This window comes from Hippopotamus amphibius, chromosome 13 (assembly GCF_030028045.1).
Source record: "Hippopotamus amphibius kiboko isolate mHipAmp2 chromosome 13, mHipAmp2.hap2, whole genome shotgun sequence".
Lineage (NCBI taxonomy): Eukaryota > Metazoa > Chordata > Mammalia > Artiodactyla > Hippopotamidae > Hippopotamus > Hippopotamus amphibius.
Genome location: NC_080198.1, coordinates 17,385,598 through 17,413,224, shown reverse-complemented (window position 1 = coordinate 17,413,224; position 27,627 = coordinate 17,385,598). Strand labels below are relative to the sequence as shown.

The 27,627-nt window shown below is 41.2% G+C and overlaps 1 protein-coding gene across 9 annotated transcripts in view; it reads right to left on the bottom strand.

Moving 5' to 3' along the window:
- SHQ1 (SHQ1, H/ACA ribonucleoprotein assembly factor) overlaps positions 1 to 25,943 on the bottom strand; it is a 92,097-nt gene extending 66,154 nt beyond the window's left edge. For 7 of the 9 annotated variants that reach the window (XM_057706044.1, XM_057706046.1, XM_057706050.1 and 4 more), the window contains exons 1-7: positions 25,694 to 25,943; positions 21,561 to 21,625; positions 19,635 to 19,757; positions 18,169 to 18,329; positions 12,405 to 12,464; positions 6,568 to 6,680; positions 539 to 666 (exon numbers count right to left, since the gene is read on the bottom strand). In XM_057706044.1, coding sequence (XP_057562027.1) covers positions 539 to 666; positions 6,568 to 6,680; positions 12,405 to 12,464; positions 18,169 to 18,329; positions 19,635 to 19,757; positions 21,561 to 21,625; positions 25,694 to 25,836 — 793 coding nt within the window. In that variant the 5' untranslated portion in view covers positions 25,837 to 25,943. The remainder of the gene's footprint in view (positions 1 to 538; positions 667 to 6,567; positions 6,681 to 12,404; positions 12,465 to 18,168; positions 18,330 to 19,634; positions 19,758 to 21,560; positions 21,626 to 25,693) is intronic. The other 2 variants (XM_057706045.1, XM_057706047.1) reach the window with 1 other exon arrangement.
- Between the last annotated feature and the right edge of the window lie 1,684 nt (positions 25,944 to 27,627).

Genomic DNA, 27,627 nt, shown 5'->3' with positions numbered 1-27,627 from the left:
AGATGGCACAGTCATCTCCTGTGGCTCATAAGACCCTCCAGCTCAGCCTTCATTGGTAAAAACTGGCCCACCTGCTCTCTGTACAGAAAAGAAGATAACTAGTCCTGCTCCCACGTGAAATCGCTTATGAAAAACCTGGGGAGAACTCATCAAGTTCATTCAACAGACAAAGGGATTGAAAACTGGGTGTTTTTCCACCACTCCTAATACTCAAATGCTCTCACAGAGGAACAGTCAGATCTCTGAACCAGATTATTCATCAACTACAAATATCCTCTGTGTCAATGTCCCCAAATTTGATAAAAATATTAAAAATTAAAAAATTTTAAAGGACCCTAATGATTCAAAAGTAAAACATATTCCAGAAGAATTTTCTGAGACAAATAAGTATAATTCTTGCATGGCATTTCCCAGTCTGGGGTGAAGACCCCATTTCCAAAATTAGCAAATCAAAATAATATCCTCACTCTATGAGGCAATTACCATTGTGTGCTTAGGAAAGGCGATAAACAAATGAGCCTAATTTTGAGTTTCTTACCTAATACAGTGAGATTCTCTTGCTCCTGACTTTTTTCCAAAGAAGCCATCGTTTTCGAATATAGATCAGTCCACCAAGGATTATACTCCAAAACCTGTTTAACTGCCTCATCTTCAAAAAAGTCAGCTCTGGGAAAAAAAAAAAAAATGAAGGGGCTTGTTACATAGAATTGGGCTGTTTCACTTTTTAAAATTTTATCTTAACTCACCACATTTGCAATAGAAATACAGACTAATTCAAAGTACATTTCAAGGCAAAACTGAGCACTGCTATTACTTGCGTTGTGACTACTAATTGTTATAAATGAAACCTAAGTATCACTAAAGGGATATTTGACATTTGTGATCTCTTTAGACAGAAGGGACAGGGAAGACCAGTTTCCGGCCCTGAAGTCCCATGCCCTGTGCCACAGCCATGTGGGATGAAGTAAATCTGAACACACAATGGACTGAAGCCTACGACTTGTGGAAGGTTTGCAAATATCACAGATTTTTGCTAAGGTTATAGTAAAGGAAAGAATCTTTTAACTCCACCAACAAAAAAAATAAACACATGAGAAGAATATTTAGGATACTGCATCTCCACAGATGTCACACACACACACACCCCTTATTTTTTAGCATGTGCACTCAACGTTTCCTTCCAAGATGCAATCTATTTTATTTAGCTATGCTAATCTTAAGAGTTCCTTAATTCAAAACTATTGCAAAAGATAAAAACAAGCTTTGTAGAGAACAGAAAACTAATTTTCCTGCACTTTCTCAGTTTTAACTAGAAAAATAACTGCTCAATTCAAAATACACTCTTGGAGGACACTTATTCAGAAACTATACTGTCTTGCACTCAAAGTTGGAAATTGATATTCTTGGGAAAAGAATGACAAAAAGTATAACTCAGTGGAAAATTCATTTATATTTCAGGTTATTAGAACCTTAAGACATTGGTTGTTTTGATAAATTACATTCTCTAGCTCCTAGTTTTAAGACCTTTCTTCTTTGAACTGAGATATTGAAATCTTTTTAAAATTAGAAAGATCACAGATAACTTACTAAGTTCTCTGGATGTGCCAAGCACTGCACTAAGTGCTTTTCATCCATCACTTCCTCGAATGCTCACACTACCCGCATAGGCGAGGGGTGCTATTAATACTCCCCTTTTTACGAGAGTGGAAACTGAGGGTCAGAAAAGTTGTATACCGTGGTTAAGGTCAAAGAACCAGTAAGAAGTGTGGCCAGGATTTGGACCCATTTAAGACTCAGTCTGATACCCAAGCTATTAACCAGTAGAAACATTTCATTTTTATGACCGAGAAAATAAAGCACATATTGGATAAAACTGAACAGCACTTATCTTAAAACTGTAATTCTCAATACCAATTTCTGTTAGGATCAGGCTGCTGCCCAGGACTCCTGGCCTTGACAATTCAGGGGGTCGCAGTGCCCTTTGCAGAGACAGGAACACAGGATGTTAGGAGACACGACTAGAGACGGAACGGCTTCTGCTCTGGGACGGGTTGTTTGAGGTGTCCTCACAGGACATGCAAACAGAGACCTGCCAACAGGCAGTCAGATATGCAGATCTGATGCTCAAGAGACACACGGGCGTCCGGAGCATTCAGACAGTTACTGGGGCCAAAGAAGAGGACAGAACGCCCAGGGAGAGGTGGCAGAGTGAGAGGAAAGGGTGTCGAAAGCTGGAGCACCGAGACCATTTTAAGTCAAGGGTAGAAGAAGAAAGGTCCATCTCAAAAGATGTTGTTTTCTCCCCTGGGAGAAAAATAATGGGGAAAAATGCTTTTATAAAACAGTATCTCTGCACCTTTATGCCCCCTCTCCAAAAAAAAATTTCAAAATGTTTTGAGTAAAATCTCACTAATACAGTCCCTCATCTAAACAGTGATGGTTTATTCTTTACGATGCCCAAGATCTGAGATCGACTGATGTTCTACTTTCTAGAATAAATTATTCTGCCCTTCAGGGCGCCACAATTTAACAGGAACCACAAACACAGAATGCTACAAAACCATGCGGTAAAAACAAGATGAGCTACAACACACGAGCACCTCCCAGGCCAAGTGGGAATGCCGGGGGGGGGACAACTGAGCCCAGCCTTAAAGGGTAAGTCGAAGTTACTCGGGGAAAGCGGGACATGGGGAGAAAACAGCCGGCAACCAGAAGTAAAAAGTGTGTGAGAAGTGGTATGGTGCAGGTGGGGAGAATGAATGCCAAGGTTCATTACCGCCATAATATGAATCGTGGGCAGGGGGTGGCAAAAGAGATGCTACAGAGGCAGGCAGTGTCCAGATCACAGAGAACTTTCTATACATGCTATGGAGTTAGGAGTTCATGCTTTAGGCAAAGGAGAACTTAGTAAGGGTTTAAGCAGATTTTCACTCTCAGTACCCAAGACATCATACTGGTGGTTTTATGGTTGACGGATCTGCAGAAGTGCAGGCTGCAGTGACAGATGCCAGCTGGGCAGTCAGGGCACAGCTGCAACAAGCCAGACACAGACAAGGGCCAGGAAGAGATGGAGTGAAGGAAAGAGTGAAGAGATAAATGGTACAATTTCAGGGTTGATTGAGAGTGTGGGATAAGAATGAAGCCAAAGGTGAAGCCCGGGTCTCTAACCTGGGTGACTGGGATGAAAAAAAAAGGGCATTCTGCCACGCAGAAAATTCAGGAAGACTTCACAGGTAACAAGATGAGTTCGATTTTGAATATGTTGAAATAGAAGAGTCAGTGAGATGCTCAGTCTCTCTCTAAACCCTTAACCTGGCTTTTCTTCATAGCACTTACCACAGTCGAAATACTGTCCCCTTCCCCACTGGAGCGTAAGCCCCATGAGGGCAGCTACCTTGTATTCACCACGCTCTCCTTGCTGTCTGCAATGCTGCCTGGCGTGGAGGTCATTCGAACAAACATTTGTTGACAAACGAAGTACATGCATGAAGGAATGAATAAGTGACATTTTTATCTGTGTGCTTTTTCCTAAGGTTGCTCTTTCAAATAAAGAGCCACCTTGGAAGTAGGTGATTCTCTTCTCAGCCTTCTAATTACTACTTGTCATTTTGAGATTTCCTCAGTAAATCCAGAAGCCTGAGCAGCCTATCATCTTCATTAACAAATGTATAGCACTGTGCATTACAAGTCTACACCACACCCTGGATTAAGAGGTACAAACTACTATGTATAAAATAAACAGGCCACAAAGACACACAGTACAGCACAGGGAATATAGCCAATATTGTATAATAACAGTCAAATGGAGTATAATATATAACAATTTTGAATCACTATGTTATACACCTGAAACAAATATAATATTGTAAGTCAACTGTACCTCAATAAAAAATAAAAGAGAGGGCCTTCTCTTGTTCCAAAAAAAGGCACCCCAAATGCTATACGATCATTTTTCTCCCTCTTCTTATCTCACAGATAGTTTGAATGTTGACTAAATTCTTTTACTGTCTCCCAAAGAAGGAAACAAGTGACATTTTATGAACTGGTTGAAGTAAAAAAATATGCCAACAATTAAAAAACAATTTGCCAAGGAAGGAAAAAAAAAACCCACCATGCTCAGTGAGAGAAATATGAAAACTTAACTATCATAAGCAAAAGCGGAAAGACTGTGAAGGAATGTTTCAAGATGCCTTCAACATATTTTATTACAAAAATAATATTCGAAAGGAATTATAAATGGCAGGAAATGGATAATAAGAAAGAGTAATTGTTTACTGATCACTCATATGCCCAGCTTTCTGCTGGGATGCAAAACAGGGGGAAAAAAATCACACACTGGCACCCAGATTTTACAACAAAGGATTTTAAAAACAATAATAATCTAAAGTCATTTGTACATGTCTTTGAAATGTGTAAATTTTTGTATATAGTCCATTTACCTTTCTGCTTTAGGGTGAAATTAAAATTAGTTTTCCTTAAGCTCCTAAAAAACCTGACAACATGAAAAGACATCATGACTTGTGAGACAAGTCAAACAACTTGAAAATGTCATATATTATGCTAATGTAATATATATTACGTATTACATATTTACATATATCGGTATAAATGTCTAATACAACACATGCAATGTATTGTCTGCATGGTAGATAAGAATTTAAAATAAACTTTTTCTTCCACTGTAGTAACCATTAAGAATGACAGAAAAAGCACTGAACTAAAAAAATTAAATTGACAATTTAAAAGAACTTTGCTTGCACTTCATATAATACATTTGGGTGACAGACCGCTAATATAAATAATGAGTAATGCAAAAATGACAATTAGCCAAAGGCTTGTTCCTACCAGAGAAGTCACAAAGAACTTTTACCTCCTGACTCCCACTCTCCAACTTGCCCATGACTAAATGTAAACCACTCGTGTAAAAAGAACTCTTCCTGGAGAAATGCAAAGAACACTTCATGCATACTATTAAAGAAAATGTGCTCCTGAATAAAGACACAGAAGATGGAGAAAAATAAGGATTGCTTCTAATATCACACTGCTAACTATGAATTCCAATTTCCTAATTCTCTCAGGCTGTATCGCTATTCTTCGAGTTTTAGAAGAGAAGAGATAGGCAGTTCTGCTAATTAAGCTCCCTCCCACTTGAAATTTCCGTCTTGTGAAGCTCAATCTGTTTTCATGCTTGCCCAGGAAATGTGCTGACAATGAAATTCCTGCTTTAAATATTCAGCATGATTTTAAATGGGTTTCTTCAAATTATTCTTCAGTGGACCTTTAAAATCACAATTGGAGAGATAAAGGTAATTAGAAATGGCAGTATAAATGGAGTTGAATCTCTCAGCTGTCCTCCAAAATATAAACCGCCCTGCTCTCACCCAGCTTCCCTCAGGATGTCAGAGTTCCCCCATGCATCCCTACACATCACTCAACCCATCTGCACATCACAGGATATATTTCTGCCATTCCAATTAGTCTCCCACTGTGTCACAGGAGACAGAATGTTAATCACAGGAGCAGCAGCAGTTACACTGCAATAGTGTACATGAAAAGGAAATACACAATGACAAATGGAAAGACTCTTAAGTCCTGGCTCAGCCACTCAGTAGTGGTGTGACCTTGGGCCAGTCCCTTAACCTCCTTTCCTCAGCTATTGTGAAAAGTGAATTAAATTATCACACTCGAGCACTCAATACGCTGAGTACTACACAAATGTAAGGGACTACGATGATGACAGATGCATACATAACAGTTTAGAAATTGTGGGCCCAGAGCTTGGCAAAAATAATAATTGAGGTCTACATGAAAATACGACTCCCATTCTAGGAAAGCCGCCGAATGCCCACAGAGCCCCATGGACAACCACTTTCTTGAAAGAAATGCTGCTATCGTGGCCAACAAGGGACATCGCAATGCAGTCTTTCCGAGGCAAGTGATTATTTACCTAGCCGTTAGTTAGGTTCCTTCCTTAGACAGATGTAAGCCTGACAGAGACACACGATGGCTCAAGACACAATTAACACAGGTGGGAAATACAGCAAAACTTAACATTAGATTTTATTTATACCCTACCCTAATGAACAGTTATTTGCTAATTTGAAACGGATCCACGACTTACAGGTGCTAGTGGATAAAAATGTGAGGAAAATCCTGGATCAGCCAAGAAACGCAGGACATAGAGACTCAAATTCTTAAAGAAACTGAAACATGTTTTCATTTATATATACACCATTAATCACAACAAAGAGTCTTCTGAAAAGAATGGTACATATCTCATGAATGCAGTGTTTTATTTTTAAGCCTGGCGAGGAAAAAACTCAAAAGAGTACATTAAAAGACTTCCCTGGTGCTGGAATGAGGTAATGAAAAACAGCATCTTACAGAGATCACAGAGGTATAACAGTTGTAGGTTGATTCAAATGTCAATTAAAGTTGTAAGCCATCACTCATTCCTAGAATCCAAAAAGCACATGCCTAACATAGTTAAAAAGACACTCAAAAAAATTTTTAAGTACTCCATGTCAAGTAAATTATTTAATCCTTCAAAAAACCCTCAATACTCACAGATAATGATTGGGATCAAACTTGGCCAGCTCAGCAGCCAGGCGTTTCTGCCTCCGTTCGGCTGCAGGGGTGAAATCTGGGTCCTTAATGTCGATAACATCACTCAATTCATCCTAAGAACACCCAGGAAAGAAAGAATAATTGCCATCTCCTATTTCAGCCGTGAAAAATCTAATTTTGTACAAAATGCCCAAGCACAGGAAGAATCTAATTGATCGGTAAGCCATGATACCACCTGTGACATTTAGATTCAAATACAGCAAACGTTTGTTAAACACCTACTCTTTGCCAGGCCCTGGGAGAAGCTTTCACATCAATTCTTTCATTTAATCCTTACAACAAACCAAGTGATTAACACAGATTAAGGCTAGAAAAGTTTCACATGAAAAACAGAACAGACTAAACCTCTGCAAGCAAACGGGAACATTTAATTCTCCATTCATTTTCCCCATTTACTCCCAGAGATTTGCAAGGTATGAAAGACAAGTTGAAATAAATTTCTAGATCCAAGATGGAGTTGCTGCTGCCTGGGGTACCACATCAGCAAACGGAAACTTAGATCACTCTCGTGTCCCTATATATACTCCCCCCGACCTGAAATGCAGTCTATCCAGTCGACCCCTAAAGGCCAAGCCAACTCTGCGCTCTATCCTTATTTTCTTGTCCCTTCTCATCCGAACAAGAATTTCTAAAGGCAATTTTGATGGATGTGACTGTCCATTTGAAAATTTAAAACTCTAATTCGAAGTAAGAGTCAATGTTACTGTAATCATCCTCACCTGGCTGAATACCTGCTGATGTAGGGTGTGTTTCCCAAGCCCAGCCCCACAGAAAACAGGTGTATTAGTAAAACCACCTTCAATGCCATATGGTTTTCTTTTAATCAGAGTTACGAAAGAAAGAAAACTTGTACGACGCAAAGTATTCCTAAGGCTCTATCTTTTCTTTCTTCAATCTCCCCATTCCTACTACCAACCGCAAGGGATACCTGAGCAAAATGGAAGCAGCTTGAAGATAATTAGCTGAAAAATCAAGGGAAATAACTCGGTAGAGAGTTGTGGAAGCAAACTGTTAAAACAGACTTGTAAATAGAATGGTAGGTTAGTGCCTAATACCCAGGCTTAAAGTTGACAGCTGTAGCACAGCAAAATCACTACAGTGAAAGCAGCTATACAGAATCAGCCAGGGAGAGACTAGGATATAGAACTCTCCACACCATCAAAATTTCTGCATTTAAAACAAAAAACAAAAACTCCCATCTCTCCCGCAATCCATTTAGCTCAAGTAACATCAACAACATTTAATCTAAGCACATTCTAGTACAATGAAGGGGCTCAGGGAACTTTTTGGAAGTCACATCCAAAACACCTTAAAACTTTCAAGTATAAACATTCTGGGCAAAAACCAGATCACTGGCTGTCCCCAAACTTGGAAAACTTTGCATTCCAAACGTTCTTTTACAATTTACTTTTGGGAGATTCAGAATGTATTCTCCTACAGACATATAATTATACATAGACTCTCAGGGTAGCCCGCAGGTTTATTCAATTCAAAATAAACTGGAAATAGAGCACTCGCAACACAGAGAGTTCACAATCGGCAACACTTCCACGGGAACGTGCTTTCAGGGTTCCAGTTTACTCCATCAGAAACACCTCTTCCCTAAGCAGGGCAACCCGAACAACCCGCTTCCTCTCCTCGCCCCTGCTTCCTCACCTGCCTGACAGCAGCTCCGCAGCCACAGAGCCCGAGGGGCGGTGACGCAGGCCTGGCAGGAGACGACAACGGTGCCGTGTCCGCAGCACCCCCGCCACTGGATGAGTACTCAGAGCTGCTTCCTGCCCTCGGACCCCTAGTCCCTCTCCCAGCACCCTCCAGTCCCCCGATGAGTTTCCTCCTTCAGGCCCCAAGGAGTTCCCTGCCCCCCCCACCCCTCCCCCACACACGTTTCTGAAAGCCTGAGGAGGTAGAAAACCTGTGACTTTGGAGTTAGACAAACTCTGAATTTAAAACCCAGGTCCCATCGGAAGCTGTGCGGGACAATGTGTTTTTCTGCCTTTTCCATCTTACAGCCGCTCATCACAAAGCCTCCACTCCCTTGGCTTCCGTCATCACGTGGCTTCTCCGTTTTCCCTTTGACTCCCTTACCTCCCTCTTGTAAAGACCCTGTGGTGAGACAGGGCCCACCTGGATGACCCAGGATACTCTCCCCATCGCAAGATCCTCAACTTCATCACCTGTGCGTGGTCCCTTTTGCCACGTAATTAGTACATGGGGATTAGTGCTTGGACATCTGGGGTTGGGGTGGGGGGCGGGGGTAGATCATCCTGCCTCCCATAGGCTGTTGGAAGGATTAAATGAAGCAATACGAGTAAGGCATAAGTACAGAGCATGATCACTCATTAATATCAGTTTCTTTCTCTCTGACTCCCTGCTCCATGGCTGTTCCCTGTTGCTCAGGGGCTGACTTCCTACTGAGAGCACACATCCTCCCTCCTCTTCAGTTTCCTCCCTTGCAAGAAGCAAGAAAAAGTAAAAAAGAAAAAAGGGGGAGGTCGGGGGGTGGATTATCATGTCCTGCTTCATTATTTCACCTGGGCCAGATATAAGGTCAACAATGGATATAATCTTTCAGACTCACATTTCACAGGATAACTGGACCAAAGTAACCCCAGGCATTTCAAAACCCTAACTGCACCGAGAGTAAACCCAGACTCTTCACACGGCTCAAGGCTCTGCAGAATTTCGCTGCTGTCTTGTACTTCAACTCATCTCCTAGCTTCCCCTTCTGGCCCAATACGCCCGAGCCACACACCAGACTTCTCACCGTTTCTGGAACTCTGAGTCTCTGTGTTTGCAGTACCCTTTTCATCATTCAGGACTCAGTGCTAATGTCATCTCCTTCAAGAGGCCTTCTTGGGGCCTCCTGGCCACAGCAGCACCCCCTGGCTCTCACATCACCCCCTTCTCCCTCACTTGTCAGTATCTGAAATTACCCTGTTGATCTGCGCTTTACACAATGACTGTCTGTCTCTCCACTAGAATCTTCCGTGAGGGCAGGGATCTGGTCTGTCTTCTTGCTCACTGCACCCGGTGTCCAGTTTCAAAACATTCATTCAGTGAACAGCGTGTGAGGGTTTGCTCTGGGCTAGGCCCTGCTCTGGGTGCTGGAGACCCAGACATAAACACAGAGACAAGGCCCCTGCTCCCGTGGGAGTGAGATGTCAACAGCCAGAACCAACCCTCCATCCTCTCCCCCTCCTCCCCCGGCCTCCACACGCAGCAGTGCAGCTCGTGCCTTGCAGAACGTGAACGTGCCCGGCAGTGCAAACCCCGCCCAGGCCTGTCCTTTGCACAATCGTCCACAGAGGCCCTGTGCGCACTGGACCCTCAAGAGAAACTGGAACAAACTAAAAAGTGAAGTTCACTTGAGGTAGTGAAATCTGTCTAAGGCACTTGTCAACCAAAGGGAAGGAAGAAGAGAGGCTGAGAAATGACACACTACAGCAGGGTGAAAGGGATTCTCTTTTTGTTTTGAAAGCATTGCTAAGGTCACTGCGAGGAGAGCTATTTAAAGACCGGCAGTGCCAAGAAAAGGTCGTGCACAATCTAAACCAGGCGAGTGTAGGTTTCGGCAGAGGGAGGCTGAGACTCTCCAGAGAGAAAACGCAGAACTGTGTGCCCATCGGGCCAGCAGGTCTCCTGGAAACCACGGCCTCAGGGCCCCAGTGTCGCCGAGGGAAAGGAAAGGGCCAGCAGGCCAGCGTCCTGCGGCTGCTGGCAGCGGTGGTCCCGGGCGCCTGCTGGGCTGGCTCCCAGAGACTCGAGGACTGTTGCTGCTGGCAGCCGCCACCGCCGCCAAGAGCCTGCTGTGGAGCCCTGACTCGGCGCAGCCAGGGCAGTCCTCCAAGGGCGCCCTGCGGCTGGCAGCAATTTCAGAGAAAGGGGGGGCGGGGGGGGTGAGAGAGAGAGGGGGGAGAGAGATCGCGTGCGCGCGCGTGCACCCATGTGTGTGTGTTTGTGGGGGTGACAGAGGATTTGTTTCAGCACACTTATTTTTATTTCTTTCTCAGTATCAGTATAAAATACAGACATTCACAAGCAAACCCTGTGTAAATGACTGGTGGGAAAAAACATATGAAAGACTATACCCCGTCCCCCAATAAAGGGTTAAGTTATTCAATTCGGAGAAGATACCTGGGTATTGGAAATTACGGATGATGTTTAACTTTCTTTGTAAAAGTAATGTATTGTATTTTCATAATGAATATGTATTGCTTCTATCATCAGAGAAAAATGAAGCTATATTTCATTTAAAAGGGGGGGTGGGGTGGAAAGAGACTGTAAGACTGTAAAACTACTAGTAAAATATGAGCAGCCAACAAAACTTTATGGATACTTTCTCGTCCAAAGGCAGAACCAGAGAAGCTATAAACTTGTGAGAAAATATTTTCTCACTATTTGAGAAAATGAGGGTTTCTTAAACACATCATTCTAAAATAGAAGAGATGTTCTCAAAGCTCTTATTTATGCAGTAATGGTCTCAGTTTCCTCTAGCTGGTTTACTAGCAGAAAAAGGTCCTGGGGGAGGGGGATAAACTAGGAGTTTGAGATTAGCATATATACACTACTATATACAATAGATAGCCAACAAGGACCTACCGTGCAGCACAGGGAACTATACTCAACATTTTATAATAACCTATAAGGAAAAAGAATCTGAAAAAGAATATATATATATATTATCTTTTCTCTCATTCATTTATAGCTTTAGACAGACAATCCCAAAACAGACTGACCACAAACTACACTCTGCCAAACAACTGAGGTCCACTTGCTGTAGTTCCTGCTGTAGAAAAAAACTGAATCTATTCTTACTACCTCAGAGATGACGAGTAGGGAGAGAGAACACAGAGAAACCATAAATCAGCAGAAAAACATAAGCTTTTTGAACAAAGTAGCATTATCTGCTCTTTAGCAAATCCCAATTTTGTTCCCTTTAAGGATTCTTGAGAGCATTTTATATTTCTCAAGAGCAGAGGTCTTTCTAGCATCCTATTCTTTTTTTCAAAGTTTTCACAATGCAGCATTTCCTTAAATTTTCTAAATGGCCTGATAAAGTAGGTGAGCAAATTTAGTGCTATTTTACAAAGAGGAGACAAAACGTATTTGTGGTCAAATAACTGACCTGCATTCCAAATCTAAACAGAGGTACAAGTGGGACTAAAACATAAGTGCTTTAACTTTCCTTAGCAGACTCAAATACGTCTTAAACCACCTGTGAAGCAAGTTTAACATCCTCTACCTAGACAAGGATGAAGTTAAAAAACTGTTCATCACTGTTTCTTTCCTTTAAAAAAAAATTAAGACCCCACTTACATTGTTTTCTATAATACAACATAAATAGAAAATAATCCAAAATCTCCATTTCATTCACGAAGTAGAATTTCCTACGTTTGAGGAAGAGAAAGAGTGATGTCATTCCTTTTTAGCCTAACTGACAAATGATCAGATTTTAGGAAGAGATTACATTCAACCCGCATCAAGAGTAAATAGACAAAAGTGCCTACTGTACATCAAGAACTAAACATTTTCATTAAAAGACACAAACCCATCGCGTCTCGGTCTTTTGGCTAAGATCAAGTGTAAAAGACACACACCCCCTCCTCTTCATCTCCAGGGTACAATTGCTCCCATTCACAAAGGTAATCCACAGGACCCAAGACATGGTAGCTACTAATATACACCTCCCATGGTGTCTTTAATACCATGTAGACTGCTACAAGGGAAATAAGAATCACAATTTGAAGTTGAACTTGGTCTGGTCTCAGCTTTACCTGGTGGTCACCACTCATAGTTCCTGCAGAGCCCAGAGATTTCTCCTTGAAGGAAATGTTCTGGAAAAATCAGAGGGATAAATAAAGAATGCAGCTGATTCCCACCTTACGATGATGCCCAAGAGGGTGATGAGAACTGAATATTCGTCTACTCCAATACTTGGACATTAGTCTGAGGCTTGGACAGTCTTCTATAAACACCTCTATCACCAGGACAAGCAACCCCAAAAGCTTGGACAACCATGAGGAAACAAAGAAACACCATGCAGGCAAAGGAGCAGGAAAAAAACCCACAAGACCAAATAAATGAGGAGGAAATAGGAAAAATGCCTGAAAAAGAATTTAGAGTAATGATAGTAAAAATGATACAAAATCTCGATAACAAATTAGAGAAAGTACAAGAAACAGTTCATAAGAACTCAGAAAAACAAACAGCAATGGATAACAAAATAACTGAAATTAAAAATACTCTAGATGCTCTAACCAGCAGAATGACTGAGGCAGAAGAACGAATAAGTGAGTTGGAAGATAGAATGGAAGAAATAAACGCCACAGAGCAGGAAAAAGACAAAAAAATAAAAAGACTAGAAGACAGCCTCAGAGACCTCAGTGATAACCTTAAACGTACCAACATTCGAATTATAGGCATCCCAGAAGAAGAAGAAAACAAGAAAGGGTCTGAGAAAATATTTGAAGAGGTTCTAGTGGAAAACTTCCCCAACATGGGAAAGGAAATAATGAACCAAGTCCAAGAAGCACAGAGAGTCCCATACAGAATAAACCCAAGGAGAAATACACCAAGACACATATTAATCAAACTAACGACAATTCAACACAAAGAAAAAATATTAAAAGCAGCACGAGAAAAGCAACAAACAACATATAAGGGAAAACCCATCAGGATAACAGCTGACCTTTCTACAGAAACTCTGCAGGCCAGAAGGGAATGGCAGGATATACTGAAAGTCCTGAAACAGAGAAACCTACAGCCAAGAATACTTTACCCAGCAAGAATCTCATTCAGATTTGAGGGAGAAATCAAAAGCTTTCCAGACAAGCAAAAGTTAAGAGAATTCAGCACCACCAAACCAGCCTTACAACAAGTGCTAAAGGAACTTCTCTAAGTAGGAAACACAAGAAAAGGAAAACACCTACAAATACAAACCCAAAACAATTCAGAAAATGGTAATTGGAACACACATGTCAATAATCACTTTAAATGTCAATGGATTAAATGCTCCAACCAAAAGACACAGACTGGCTGAATGGATCCAAAAACAAGACCCTTCTATATGCTGCCTACAAGAAACCCACTTCAGACCAAGGGATACATATAGACTGAAAGTGAAGGGATGGAAAAAGATATTCCATGCAAATGGAAGTCAAAAGAAAGCTGGAGTAGCAATACTCATATCAGACACATTAGACTTGAAAGTAAAGACTATTAAAAGAGACAAGGAAGGGCACTACATAATGATCAAGGGATCCATCCAAGAAGAACATATCACAATGGTAAATATCTATGCCCCCAATATAGGAGCACCTCAATACATAAGGCAAATGCTAACAGCTATAAAAGGGGACATCGACAGGAACACAATTATAGTGGGAGACTTGAACACCCCACTTACATCAATGGACAGATCATCCAAACAGAAAATAAATAAAGACACACAAGCTTTAAATGACACATTAGACCATCTCGACTTAATTGATATTTATAGGACATTCCATCCAAAAACGACAGACTACACTTTCTTCTCAAGTGCACACGGAACATTTTCCAGGATAGATCACATCTTGGGTCACAAATCAAACCTCAGCAAATTCAAGAAAATTGAAATCATATCAAGCATCTTCTCAGACCACAACGCCATGAGACTAGATATCAATTACAGGAAAAAAACTGCAAAAAATACAAACACATGGAGGCTAAACAATTCACTATTAAACAACCAAGGAATCACTACAGAAATCAAAGAGGAAATCAAAAAGTATCTAGAAACAAATGACAACGAAAACACAACAACCCAAAACCTATGGGACGCAGCAAAAGCAGTTCTAAGAGGGAAGTTTATAGCAATACAGTCCTACCTTAAGAAACAAGAAAATGATCGAATAAACAACCTAACCTTACACCTCAAACAACTAGAGAAAGAAGAACAAAGAAACCCCAAAGTGAGCAGAAGGAAAGAAATCGTAAAGATCAGAGCAGAAATAAATGAAAAAGAAAGGAAAGAAACCATAAGAAAAATAAATAAAACTAAAAGCTGGTTCTTTGAGAAGATTAACAAAATTGATAAACCATTAGCCAGACTCATCAAGAAAAAAAGGGAGAAGATGCAAATCAACAGAATTAGAAATGAAAAAGGAGAAGTCACAACGGACACCTCAGAAATACAAAACATCATGAGAGACTACTACAAGCAACTATATGCCAATCAATTGGATAACATGGAAGAAATGGATACATTCTTAGAAAAATACAATCTTCCAAGACTGAACCAGGAAGAAATAGAAACCATGAACAGACCAATCACAAGTACAGAAATTGAGGCAGTGATTAAAAATCTCCCAACACACAAAAGCCCAGGACCAGATGGATTCACAGGCGAATTCTATCAAACATTTCGAGAAGAGTTAACACCTATCCTTCTCAAACTCTTCCAAAATATTGCAGAAGGCGGAGCACTCCCAAACTCATTCTATGAGGCTACCATCACCCTGATACCAAAACCAGGCAAAGATGTCACAAAAAAAGAAAACTACAGACCAATATCACTGATGAATATAGATGCAAAAATCCTCAACAAAATACTAGCGAACAGACTCCAACAGCACATTAAAAAAATCATACACCACGATCAAGTGGGGTTTATCCCTGGGATGCAAGGATTCTTCAATATACGCAAATCAATCAACGTGATACATCATATCAACAAATTGAAGGATAAAAACCATATGATCATTTCAATAGATGCAGAAAAAGCTTTTGACAAAGTTCAACATCCATTTATGATAAAAGCTCTCCAGAAAATGGGCATAGAAGGAAATTACCTCAACATCATAAAAGCCATATATGACAAACCAAAAGCCAACATTGTTCTCAATGGAGAAAAACTGGAAGAATTCCCTCTAAGAACAGGAACAAGACAAGGGTGTCCACTCTCACCACTGTTATTCAACATAGTTTTGGAAGTGTTAGCCACAGCAATCAGAGAAGAAAAAGAAATTAAAGGAATCCAAATTGGAAAAGAAGAAGTAAAATTATCACTCTTTGCAGATGACATGATACTATATATAGAAAACCCTAAAGACTCTACCAGAAAACTGCTAGCACTCATTGATGAGTTTAGTAAAGTAGCAGGATACAAAATTAATGCACAGAAATCTCTTGCATTCCTATACACTAACAACGGAAGAGCAGAAAGAGAAATTAAGGAAACTCTCCCATTCACCATTGCAACCAAAAGAATAAAATACCTAGGAATAAACCTGCCTAAGGAGGCAAAAGATCTGTATGCAGAAAACTTTAAGACATTGATGAAAGAAATCAAAGATGACATAAACAGATGGAGGGATATACCATGTTCCTGGATTGGAAGAATCAACATCGTGAAAATGACTGTACTACCCAAAGCAATTTACAGATTTAATGCAATCCCGATCAGATTGCCAATGGCATTTTTCACAGAACTAGAGCAAGAAATCTTACGATTTGTATGGAAACGCAAAAGACCCCGAATAGCCAAAGCAATCTTGAGAAGGAAAAATGGAGTTGGTGGAATCAGGCTTCCTGACTTCAAACTATACTACAAGGCCATAGTGATCAAGACAGTATGGTACTGGCACAAAAATAGAAAGGAAGATCAATGGAACAGAATAGAGAACTCAGAAGTAAGCCCAAACACATATGGGCACCTTATCTTTGACAAAGGAGGCACGAGTATACAATGGAAAAAAGACAGCCTCTTCAATAAGTGGTGCTGGGAAAATTGGACAGCAACATGTAAAAGAATGAAATTAGAACACTTCCTAACACCATACACAAAAATAAACTCCAAATGGATTAAAGACCTACATATAAGGCCAGACACTATCAAACTCCTAGAGGAAAACATAGGCAGAACACTCTTTGACATACATCAAAGCAACATCCTTTTTGACCCACCTCCTAGAATCATGGAAATAAAATCAAGAATAAACGAATGGGACCTCATGAAACTTAAAAGCTTTTGCACAGCAAAGGAAACCATAAACAAGACTAAAAGGCAACCTTCAGAATGGGAAAAAATAATTGCCTATGAAACAACGGACAAAGGATTAACCTCCAAAATATACAAGCAGCTCATGCAGCTTCATACCAAAAAAGCAAATAACCCAATCCACAAATGGGCAGAAGACCTAAATAGACATTTCTCCAAAGAAGACATACAGATGGCCAACAAACACATGAAAAGATGCTCAACATCACTCATCATCAGAGAAATGCAAGTCAAAGCCACAATGAGGTATCACCTCACACCAGTCAGAATGGCCATCATCACAAAGTCTGGAAACAACAAATGTTGGAGAGGGTGTGGAGAAAAGGGAACTCTTCTGCACTGTTGGTGGGACTGTAAGTTGGTACAGCCACTATGGAAAACAATTTGGAGGTTCCTTAAAAAACTACAAATAGAACTACCATATGATCCAGTCATCCCACTCCTGGGCATATACCCAAAGAAAACCATAATCCCAAAAGAAACTTGTACCATAATGTTTATTGCAGCACTCTTTACAATAGCCAGGACATGGAAGAAACCTAAATGCCCATCAACAAATGAATGGATACAGAAGATGTGGCATATATATACAATGGAATATTACTCAGCTATAAAAAGGGATGAGATGGAGCTATATGTAATGAGGTGGATAGAACTACAATCTGTCATACAGAGTGAAGTAAGTCAGAAAGAGAAAGACAAATATTGCATGCTAACTCACATATACGGAATCTAAAAATGGTACTGATGAACTCAGTGACAAGAACAGGGAAGCAGATACAGGGAATGGACTGGAGAACTCGAGGTATGGGAGGGGGCGGGGGGTGAAGGGGAAACTGAGAAGAAGCGGGAGAGTAGTACAGACATATATATACTACCAACTGTAAAATAGTCAGTGGGAAGTTGTTGTATAACAAAGGGAGTCCAACTCGAGGATGGAAGATGCCTTAGAGGACTGGGGCAGGGAGGGTGGGGGGGAATCGAGGTGGGGGCGTCAAGGAAGGGAGGGAATATGGGGATATGTGTATAAAAACAGTTGATTGAACCTGGTGTACCCCCCAAAAAAATAAAATAAAATAATAAAAAAAAAAAAAAAAAAAAAAAAAAAGACACACACCCATTCTCACCAGAAATATTCTCTCATTTACATATAAAACAGAAGAGACACCATGCCAAAAGTATATGATTTTCATTTTTTTGAAGTATAAAACATAAAGCTTTTCAGGAAGTATGAGAGAGTGGTTCTGTTCTGTATTTTGGAGACTTCATGTCTACGATAACAAAGTGGAGAAAAAAGAAAGTACCCAGACGCCTTCCACGTGCAAGCGCAGTGAGACTGGGCAGCACAGCCAGTGCAACGGGGAAGGGGTGAACATCCGTGTAACAACGACACACAAGGAGCTGTGTGGTTTGTGCTCTAAGGTATGAGCAGAACTGCAATTAAAATATACAAATAGTAAAACCCCTGGTATATACCAAGGTCTTTTAGAAAAACATACCTGTAATCGCTGAAACACTCCTGAGCGTAAGTTCCCGAACCCATAGCGGCACTCCGGATTCAAAGCACTTTCTGGTACCTCTTCATAAGGGGACTGTTCAATTTCCCAATCAAAGTCTTCACTGTCATCTTCTGCTCCTTCCTCAGAAACCTCAGAAGCACCTAAATGCGTGAAATACTAATTTGTCAAAGCACTGGATTTCCTGGGTACCACTTGGGGAAGAAGAAGTATACGGAAAAAATGCCTGCCCATGTATCCAAAAAGACATGTATTAGAGTATGAATAGCCCCACCATTCTTTTTCTTTAATTGAAGTCTAGTTAACTTCATACTAGGTTCATTCCCGGTGTACTACATAATGATTTGACATTGGCAAACAGTACGAAATGACCACCATCTGTCCCCACACCAAGTTACTACACTACTATTGACCATATTGCTTATGCTGTACATTACATCCCTGTGACTTGAATATTATATCACGGGAGATTTGTATGTCTTAATCCCCTTTACCTCTTTCGCCCACCCCTAGTCCCACTATTATTATTATTAGCCAAAAACAAACACAGAAACAAAAACACGGAGCCAATCCAAAGTTCCATCCATGGTAGGAGGTATAAATAATAAATGCAATGAAAGCAAAGAGACCTCAGCTATATATGGACAAACCTCACAAAAATGTTAAGTAAAGGAAGCCAGACAGCAAAGAACACCTACTGCATGAATTACATATACAACTCAAAACCAGGCAACACTGAGGGTGGTGGTTACCTGGGAGAGTAAGGAGGGAGAAAGAACCAGGGCAGGATTCCAGGATGTGGGAAATGTCCCATTTCTTGACCTGGGCGGAGTTGCCTTTATATTTACTACACTGAATTATAAGCTTCTGATTTTAGGTCAAGAGGCCAATATTTTGCCAAACACAAAGATGCTATTTCAACTGGTCCCAAAACATGACTGACCTACTGCTTCAATAGAGTTGTTTCTGTCTTTAAATTACGTGTCACCGGGACTTCCCTGGTTGCGCAGTGGTTAAGAATCCACCTGCCAATGCAGGGGGCATGGGTTCGATCCCTGGTCCGGGAAGATCCCATGTGCCGTGGAGCAACTGAGCCTGTGTGCCACAACTACTGAGCCTGTGCTCTCATGAGCCACAGCTACTGAGCCCACGTGCTGCAACTACTGAAGTCCCCGCACCTAGGAGCCCGTGCTCTGCAACAAGAGAAGCCACTGCAATGAGAAGCCCGCGCACCACAATGAAAACCCAACGCAGCCAAAATAAATAAATTTTTAAAAAAAATATCCACCAAATGAACTATTTTCACATGGGTGTCACGTGACCTCCTTCTCTTGTCACCTGAAGGACTTTCTCCAATTTCCTATTTGCTATATCCCTTTCCCCCTAGAAACACACAGCACTCCAAATACTCGTTTACCTGTATTTCCTCCCAACTGCAATAAACATACCTATTTCTTCCACAAGCGGTTTTGCAGTCCTGGATTTTCTTGGTGCCAGTAGAGCAGTAAGCATGTTCAGCCCTTCAAAATGCTGCCCAGGAGTTTCCTTGGGCAATCGAATGGTAAATATTCCTTAAAAATAAATTTGTTTTATGCTTAGCTAGATTTAAAAATTCAAAGACTTCACAAATACAGCTAAGAAACAGGTATCTTGGTAAACTATGATTCTATTACACAGAGCTCCAAAATTATACCCTTATTATATAGTTAGTGACTAAAAATCAAGATAGAAAAAGGCTCAAACAAGGTTTTTCAGAACCACTGACTCAGCTGTCACCTCTATGAGAAATTAATCTGTTAAAGTCGCAGAATGCTTAAATCTTACCCAATATCACCTTCACCTATTAATAATTTTAAAAATTCAAGTCAAAGGGACTTCCCTGGTGGCTCAGTGGTTAAGAATCCGCCTCCACTGGAGGGGGCACAAGTTTGATCCCTGGTTGGGGAACTAAGATCCCACATGCTATGTGGTGCTGTGGTGCGACCACATAAACAAAGTAAATTAAGAATAAACAAACATCACAATGGCCTGAGAAGGCAATAGCTTAAAATTAGCCGTAGCTAACTCATAAGATGTACTTCTTGACTTGGGGGGGGATCGGGATATTTAATCCAATGAAGAATAGCAGCAGTTTCAAATATACACGAAATCTTAAATAAGGCAATGATGGCTTGATAAAGTTCTTTGATATCGCAAGAGATATATCCCTAAAGTCTGTCTAATGCAGACCCAAATTCCATCTATGTACTTCTTTCCTTTCCTTGACTGGTTTCTCAACTTCATCTAGGCTCCCCTATGAACAGATTACATTATTCACTCATCTTATGTTTTAGAACATTCTACCTCTTTCAGTATACTTAGCCACATTCTAATGTGTCAACAACAACTAAACCCAAATATTTCCACATATACAACCTCTCTAAACCCCCATGTACTTTCAAGATTTAATAACTTTGCTTCAGTATGCAACTTATCTGTAATGAAAGCAGATTTACTACCTAGAAAGGCAGTTTCATTATACTTTATTACCACATTAGTTATATTGAGTTATGGGTTAGAACTTTTGTCATTTCACTCTTTCATTCCATCTTGCCTCCCTTACTCTAGATCACTGAGGTCGATATTCACTGAATAAATCACACAACAGTACACAAGATATTCTTTCTTATTCTATATCCAGTGATAAAGGAAAATCCAGTGGCTTCTACAGAAGGAAAATAAATGGTTTCAAGATGAGCTGAAATGAAGGGCTTATCGATTAGGGGAAGAAAATTCAATCAGCCTTTAAGTGCCCCCTATGGACAGTTTCTCTCTCACCTACATGTAACTAAATTTTAAGGTTGAAACTTGTGCAAGAAAAGAGACTATATTTATGAATATACATATAAAAACCTAAATCGCTCTGCTGTACACCTGAAACACAATACCGTAAATCAATTATACTTCAACAAAAAAATAAATTTTAAAAATTTTTAAGAAGAAAAAAAACTGCACAAGAAATATTCAACTCACAACTTACAAAAATCATCCACATATCTTCTAATCAGTCACCTCCCACAATCTAACTTTAACTTTTAAACACTTACTAAATGGAGGGAGAAGTAGGAAATAAAACTTTAAGAAAACAAAGCCAGAGTATTAAACTAATTGAACTTTAAAGCATATTGTGAAGTACTTTAAAGGACTAAGGAAACTGTAATTGTTAAAAATCTATGAATAACAGGTGCTGGACATTAAGAAACAATAAACAGTGACAGGGACAGAATGCACTTGCCATACACCTAAAGGTCCCCACAGTACAGGAGATTATTATGTAACTACTCCAACATGAAGAATCCAAAGAAAAAAACTGCCAAAAATTTCAAAGGCAGTACCTTTATCCGCATCATAGGATCCCTGCTCGCTTCCATTTTCTACAATTCTTCCAGGAAGGGTTAATCTGCAGATTTAATAAAAGGTCTCATGAAGTCCTTAAATTACAAAGCATCATAAGGGACCATGGTTATAGTAAACATCAACTACTGAAATCAACCACTTTAAAAGGATATTCCTAGCATTACATTTTACAAACTAAATAACTTATATTTCTTCCCTAGCTAAGAAAAAAGAAATCAGAGATGACTCATCTTTCTGTTTGAATAGGTGCTAGTCACTGATAAAACACTTAAAAAGAAAAGCCACAATAAATATTAGCTATCACAACTGTTATGGTTCCTTCCCTTCCTAATGAGAGTTATTTATATACCTGGTGCCTAATATAGCAGGGGCTCGATAAAAGTGTACTCATTAGCTTCCAAAAAAAAAAAAAGATCAACGAATGAGAAAGAATAAAGAACCAACAAAACCAATTGTTTATATTGGGCAAATTACTACTTTAAAAAAAAAGGCAGAAAGCAAAAGTGTTTTTCTCATATCTCATTATTACTGTATGGGGATTTCCCCCTCTTTCCTACTAAAGGACATGAACTGATATCCCTGTTTGCAGTTTTACCCTGGGTCAGTCAGTTTTCCACTGAGGCCCCGAAAGAATTTTTCTCAAACAGAAATATGATTGTCACTTTTCTACTGAAAAAAGCTTCTATGGCTGCTTGCTACTGACTAGACAATTTAAACTCGCCAGTACTACATATGAGGTCAGCTCCATTCCACTCCAAACCTCAAATATGACCCTCCTTCCCTCCCACCTCCCCCTCCACCATACCTCCTACTCCAACATCACCATCACCATCACCATCATCACCATCCATCTTGGCAGACCCCGGAAGGTCCAGGGCTTTCCAACCTACTTAACTTTGATCCCAATGTTTCCTGAAGCTGTAACACATTTTCCAAAAACAACCCTTCTAAACCCAGCATAAAGATTCAGTTATGAATAAATCAGTTTATCACGGATACAAACACTACCTTTAATCTCAGAATCTGAATTAAGTCCACTTGTGGACTTAAGTCCAAGTTGTGCCATTTACTAGCTCTGTGACTTTCTTGGTACAAGTTAATTAACTCCGAGGCTCATATTCCTCATTTACAAAAAGGGAAAAATAACAGAATTTACCCTAGAGTTACTGTGAGAAAGAAAGGATAGTGCAAAAAGCTTAGTGGCTAGCACAGTCGGCAAGCATTCAGAAAATGTAAACTATTATTATCATCTCCCTTCTCCTAAATTCTTTTTAAGTATAGAGTTAAATTCTTAAGGCGGGACTTCCTAGGTAGCGCAGTGGTTAAGAATCCACCTGCCAATGTAGGGGACATGGGTTCGATCCCTGCTCCAGGAAGATCCCACATGTGGAGCAACTAAGCCCATCCACCACAACTACTGAGCCCGTATGCCGCAACTACTGAAGCTCACGTGCCTAGAGCCCGTGCTCCACAAGAGAAGCCATGGCAATGAGGAGCCTGCACACCACAACAAAGAGCAGCCCCCACTTGCCACAACTAGAGAAAGCCTATGTGCAGCAACGAAGACCCAACACAGCCAATAAATAAATTAATTTTTAAAAATTCTTAATGCATGATGGTAAAATCATATTTGCTCACAGATCTGCCTTCCCCGCTAGACTCTCAATTCCTCAAGGAGAGGGGTGAGGTTTTATTCATCTCTGGGATACTATAGCAAACTGTATTTCCAAATGGCCCATCTCATATCACTCCTCCCAATAGTGCAATCTATGTCCCCTGCCCTTAAAAGTGAGTGGGCTTCTAGAGCTGTTTTAACCAATACAATATAGCAGAAGTGACACTATGACTTATGAGGTTAGGTTTTAAAAGATGATATGGATTCTGCCTTGCTCCCGGAATATTTGCTCTTAAAACCTTCAGGCAGTATGGAAGTGGTCCAACTCCGTGAAGGAATCACAAACAAGACCATGAAAAGAGACCACACAGGGAGGTCCTGAGACCACACAAAAAGAGATTCCCTCTTCCACCCACCCCATCAGCCCCCAGCTGCTTCAGCCCTTCCTGTCCCAGGTCCAGCCACCATGTGATTACAACTAAATTAAAGATCTCAAGCCAGAACAGCTCAGCCAAGCCCTTACCAAATTCCTAAGGCACAAGAACCAGGAGAGGGAGTTACATGATTGTGCTTTTACACCATTAGGTTTGACTGGTTATTGGGCAGCAGGTAACTGCAACAGTAAGGCCCCCCCTAATAAATAATACCTACCATTTATGGAACACATAGTTAATTACCAGGCATGGTAATTAGCATTATCTCAATCCTCACATCAACTCTTTAGCATCTCTAATATTAGCCCCACTTTACAGACTAGGAAACTGAGACTGAATAACTTGCTGAAAGTCACAATAACTTGTTGAGACTCACACGTGCCCAACTCCCGAGCTTCTGCTTCCCAAGGAATGGATGAATTTGTATAAAAAGAACTCTTTAAATTGCTTCACGCATAGCCTCTTTGTCTTCACCAAAACTCCCAAATAAAAGCAAATGGCTTTTATTTTGAAATTTTTACTTTATTGTATTCACTTAATTTTACAGTCCTATTTCATTTAAGATCTTTTCTCTGAGCCTCTGAGCCCTCATGTGTAACAGGGGTAAATTACAGAACATACTTCGCAGCGATGTCCTAAAATCAAGTGAGATAATTTACATAAACTACTAAGCTGCAGTAAAAAGTCAATAAATGTTTGCTAACAGCTTCCTCATCTTCTTCCCACTCTTCATGTTTCAGCTTAAATGTTACTTTTTCAGAAAGGCTTTCCCTGGCCACTTTGTATAAACCCAGGCTCCTTTTTATTCTCTATCAGTGCATTTTATTTTCCTTCAGAGAAATTACCACAATTCGTAGTTATACGTTTGCTTGTTTGTTTATTGCTTTTCTCTCCGCACCAGAATGTAAACTACATAAGACACCACCACATCCCCAGTACCGAAAACAGAGTCCGGAATGTACTATGACCTCAATAAATCAAGCAAAGGAATGAATGCGTGAAGAAATGGGGATATTCAATACTCAAGTAGGTGGCACCTAAGTTAAGGCCTAATGGATACCTGAGCAAAACTGGTTCAGGCCCAGTGAAGGAACCAGACTGATTCAAGAGGAGTGTCTGTACTGGGAAAGTACTCAGGCAGGAGAGGTAGGCTGGAAGTACACTTGAATGAGAAAGATGAGGAGAATGGGTTTTCCTACAGCGGAAAGGAGAGAACAAGGTACCGATAATGCTGAGGAAGAACAATCCGGCAGTGTCTCGCAGTGTCCTCTCTAAAATGGGTCTCATAATAACGAGAATCTCCAAGGATCGCTGTCCAGGTAAAATGAGATCGTGCACACCAGCACTTAACTCGCCACTTAAACGCACTGCCTGCCCGCCACCCAGAAGGGGAGTAGAAGGGGTTCGTTGCTACCACTGCCCTTACGGTTCTGCAAGGAGGAAAATGCAGACCCACAAGTGCTGAAGGTCCCTCCCTGGGGCTTGGGGGACGACGACCACAAAGAAGGGGCAAAACCAAAACAGAGAAGGGGCAGACAACGAGGAGGCAGGAGAACGAGCCTGGCATCAGCGCGGAAAGGAAGGCGAAAACTCCAGGGAGTAGGGGGCGGTCAGACAAGAGGTCGGGGAACAGAAGGCGGGGACTGAGGAAGGTCAAAGGGACCGGTCTGCCGGGAACTCCGCGCGCGCCGTCCCAGGGCAAGGAGGACTTAAGGCAGGGCGAAGAGAAAACACAGAGAGAAACAAGAACGAAGGCGACGGGAGAGAAAATGGAGAGGCGAAATGGTCCCAAACTCCACGTTTTAAACGGGCTCCGAAATCTCTTCCCGGCGGGGAGGTGAGAAGGTTTAAGAAAGGATGAGCTGCTGTAGCATCCAGAACGCACGCCCTGGAAGAATTCGCTCCTCAGCACCTGCCGCTGGGACCTCGAGAACAGGCAGTCGTGACGCTGAGAAGTGCTCTTGTCTTCTTTCATCCTCGCTTGATGAGCAGTTATTATCTAACAAATGAATACATGAATCCCCAAACACGCTCTCCCCAGAGCCAGACACCCGGAACTCGCCTGAGAAAGTACGGCTTGGCGTAGAACTTGAAGTCGACCCCCTCGAAGTAGACGTCGAACTCGGAGACCCGGGCGTAGGGCACGCGAATGGCGACAGTCAGGAAGTCGGGGTCCTGGCTGAGGTCGAACGCCGGGGTCAGCATCACCGCGCCGGACTCCGGTGCCCAAGTCCGTCACTCTCGCCGCCGCCGCGGTCCTGCCACTCAAACTCTCCGAGTCCCCACGCGCTGGTACCCGTTCCGTGAGGCAAGACGCTTCCGGCTCGGGGCGGAAGTGCTTGTGCGTGAGAGAGGAAGTCCCACCTCACGCCGATCTCCATGGAGACGGGACGCTGTTAGTGGGGAGGTGGAGAAGGAACGTGGTGAATGAGCCTTTGGGTGCAGAAATTGAACCGAGGGCATAATTTGGAAGAACCTAGGCTGGAGTCCGCCTTAGACCCACCAAGCCTCTTTGGAGGTTCTTAGAGACGATTTTAATATTGGCTTTGCAGGCAGAGAGACCTGAGGTTTTTGGTTTTTTTTTTCTCTTGGCTTTTTTTTTTTTTTAAGCTTTTTATTGGAATATAATTGCTTTACACTCTTGTACCAGCTTATGAGGTACACCAGAGTGAATCAGCTGTATTTATACACATATCCCTATATCCCCTCCCTCCCGCGACTACCCCCCACTCTCCCCGTCCCGACCCTTTTCTCCATTCGCAGCTGTAAGACCTTGGGAAAGTTACAAAACCTCTCTGTACTTCAGCTATCTCTTCTATAAAATGAGGCTACACTATAGCCCCGTAGAGATGATGTGAGTACAGAATGAAATTGTGCATGTAAAGCCCTAACAACGTACCTGGCAAGTTGTCAGTGCTCGGTGTGTTGGAGCAGTCACCGCAGTAGCCACAGAAGCATCGTTACTGTGGTTTTCCTTAGTTCTCACCTGCTTGGTCAACAATTCCTCTTTCTCTCTCTCCCTTTCCCTCTCCGTCTTTCTCCACCGATTTCTATCTCCTCCTTCTCCCCCTACACGTCCCTCTCCCTGTGTCTTTTTCTGCCACTTTCTCTCCGCTTCCCAACTCCTTATTTAAGTAGAATTTTCTCGTTTAGAGAGTGGCCATCCCACTTACCTCGTTTAATCCACACCACGAACTCCGAAGAACACGACTCACAGAGATTATGCAACATGTCTTATAATCATGCATTTTACAATTACCAAAACCCTGAAGTCTGACTCATTAAAAACACTGTTAGTGCCTGCATAGACGGATTGCAATGCCTCTGTACTTTCCCCTCTTTCATTTTCTCACTTTTCTCCTTATACTTAATCTGGGTTCTCTTTTCCATCTTTTTTCCTTCTCTTCCTTTTATTTCCCCCTTTTAGTCTATGCTGGTCATATTCTTCCAATGCCTCTCCCAGTAGTATCCCTCCTCCCCCACATAGTCCCTTGGCCTTCTTTCCCTCTCGTCTTATTTCCTGCTATTCCACCAGTAACTAGAAGAGTCCAGGAAATGTTTTTTATTCCCTGGTCTTAAATATCAGTGGAAGGTGCGTGAAAGTCATCTGTGGGGACAGTGGACCAGATAACCTCAAAAGCCTTTACAATCTCCAGTTTTTTGAGTCTTGAAAATTAATTAGGACTCAGCAAAGTATATTAACAGGAGTAAATAAAATTTAAAAATTCAGAATAAAAATCACTCAGCCTAAATCTAGGAGTTTCGATAAAGACAAAATAAGAGGTTTTGTGTAAAACAATTTAAAGAGTACTCTTTACACAATCATCCATTCCTTGGGTAGCAGAGGGATTAATTGAATTGATTGAATACTCACTGTGTGCCAGTATGTACCACATATATATTTGTAATAATCTCATTTTCCCATTCTGATAGTTCCATGAACTAGGCATTATATACCCTCATGGTTTGCACAGGATTCCACAGCTAGTGAGCAGT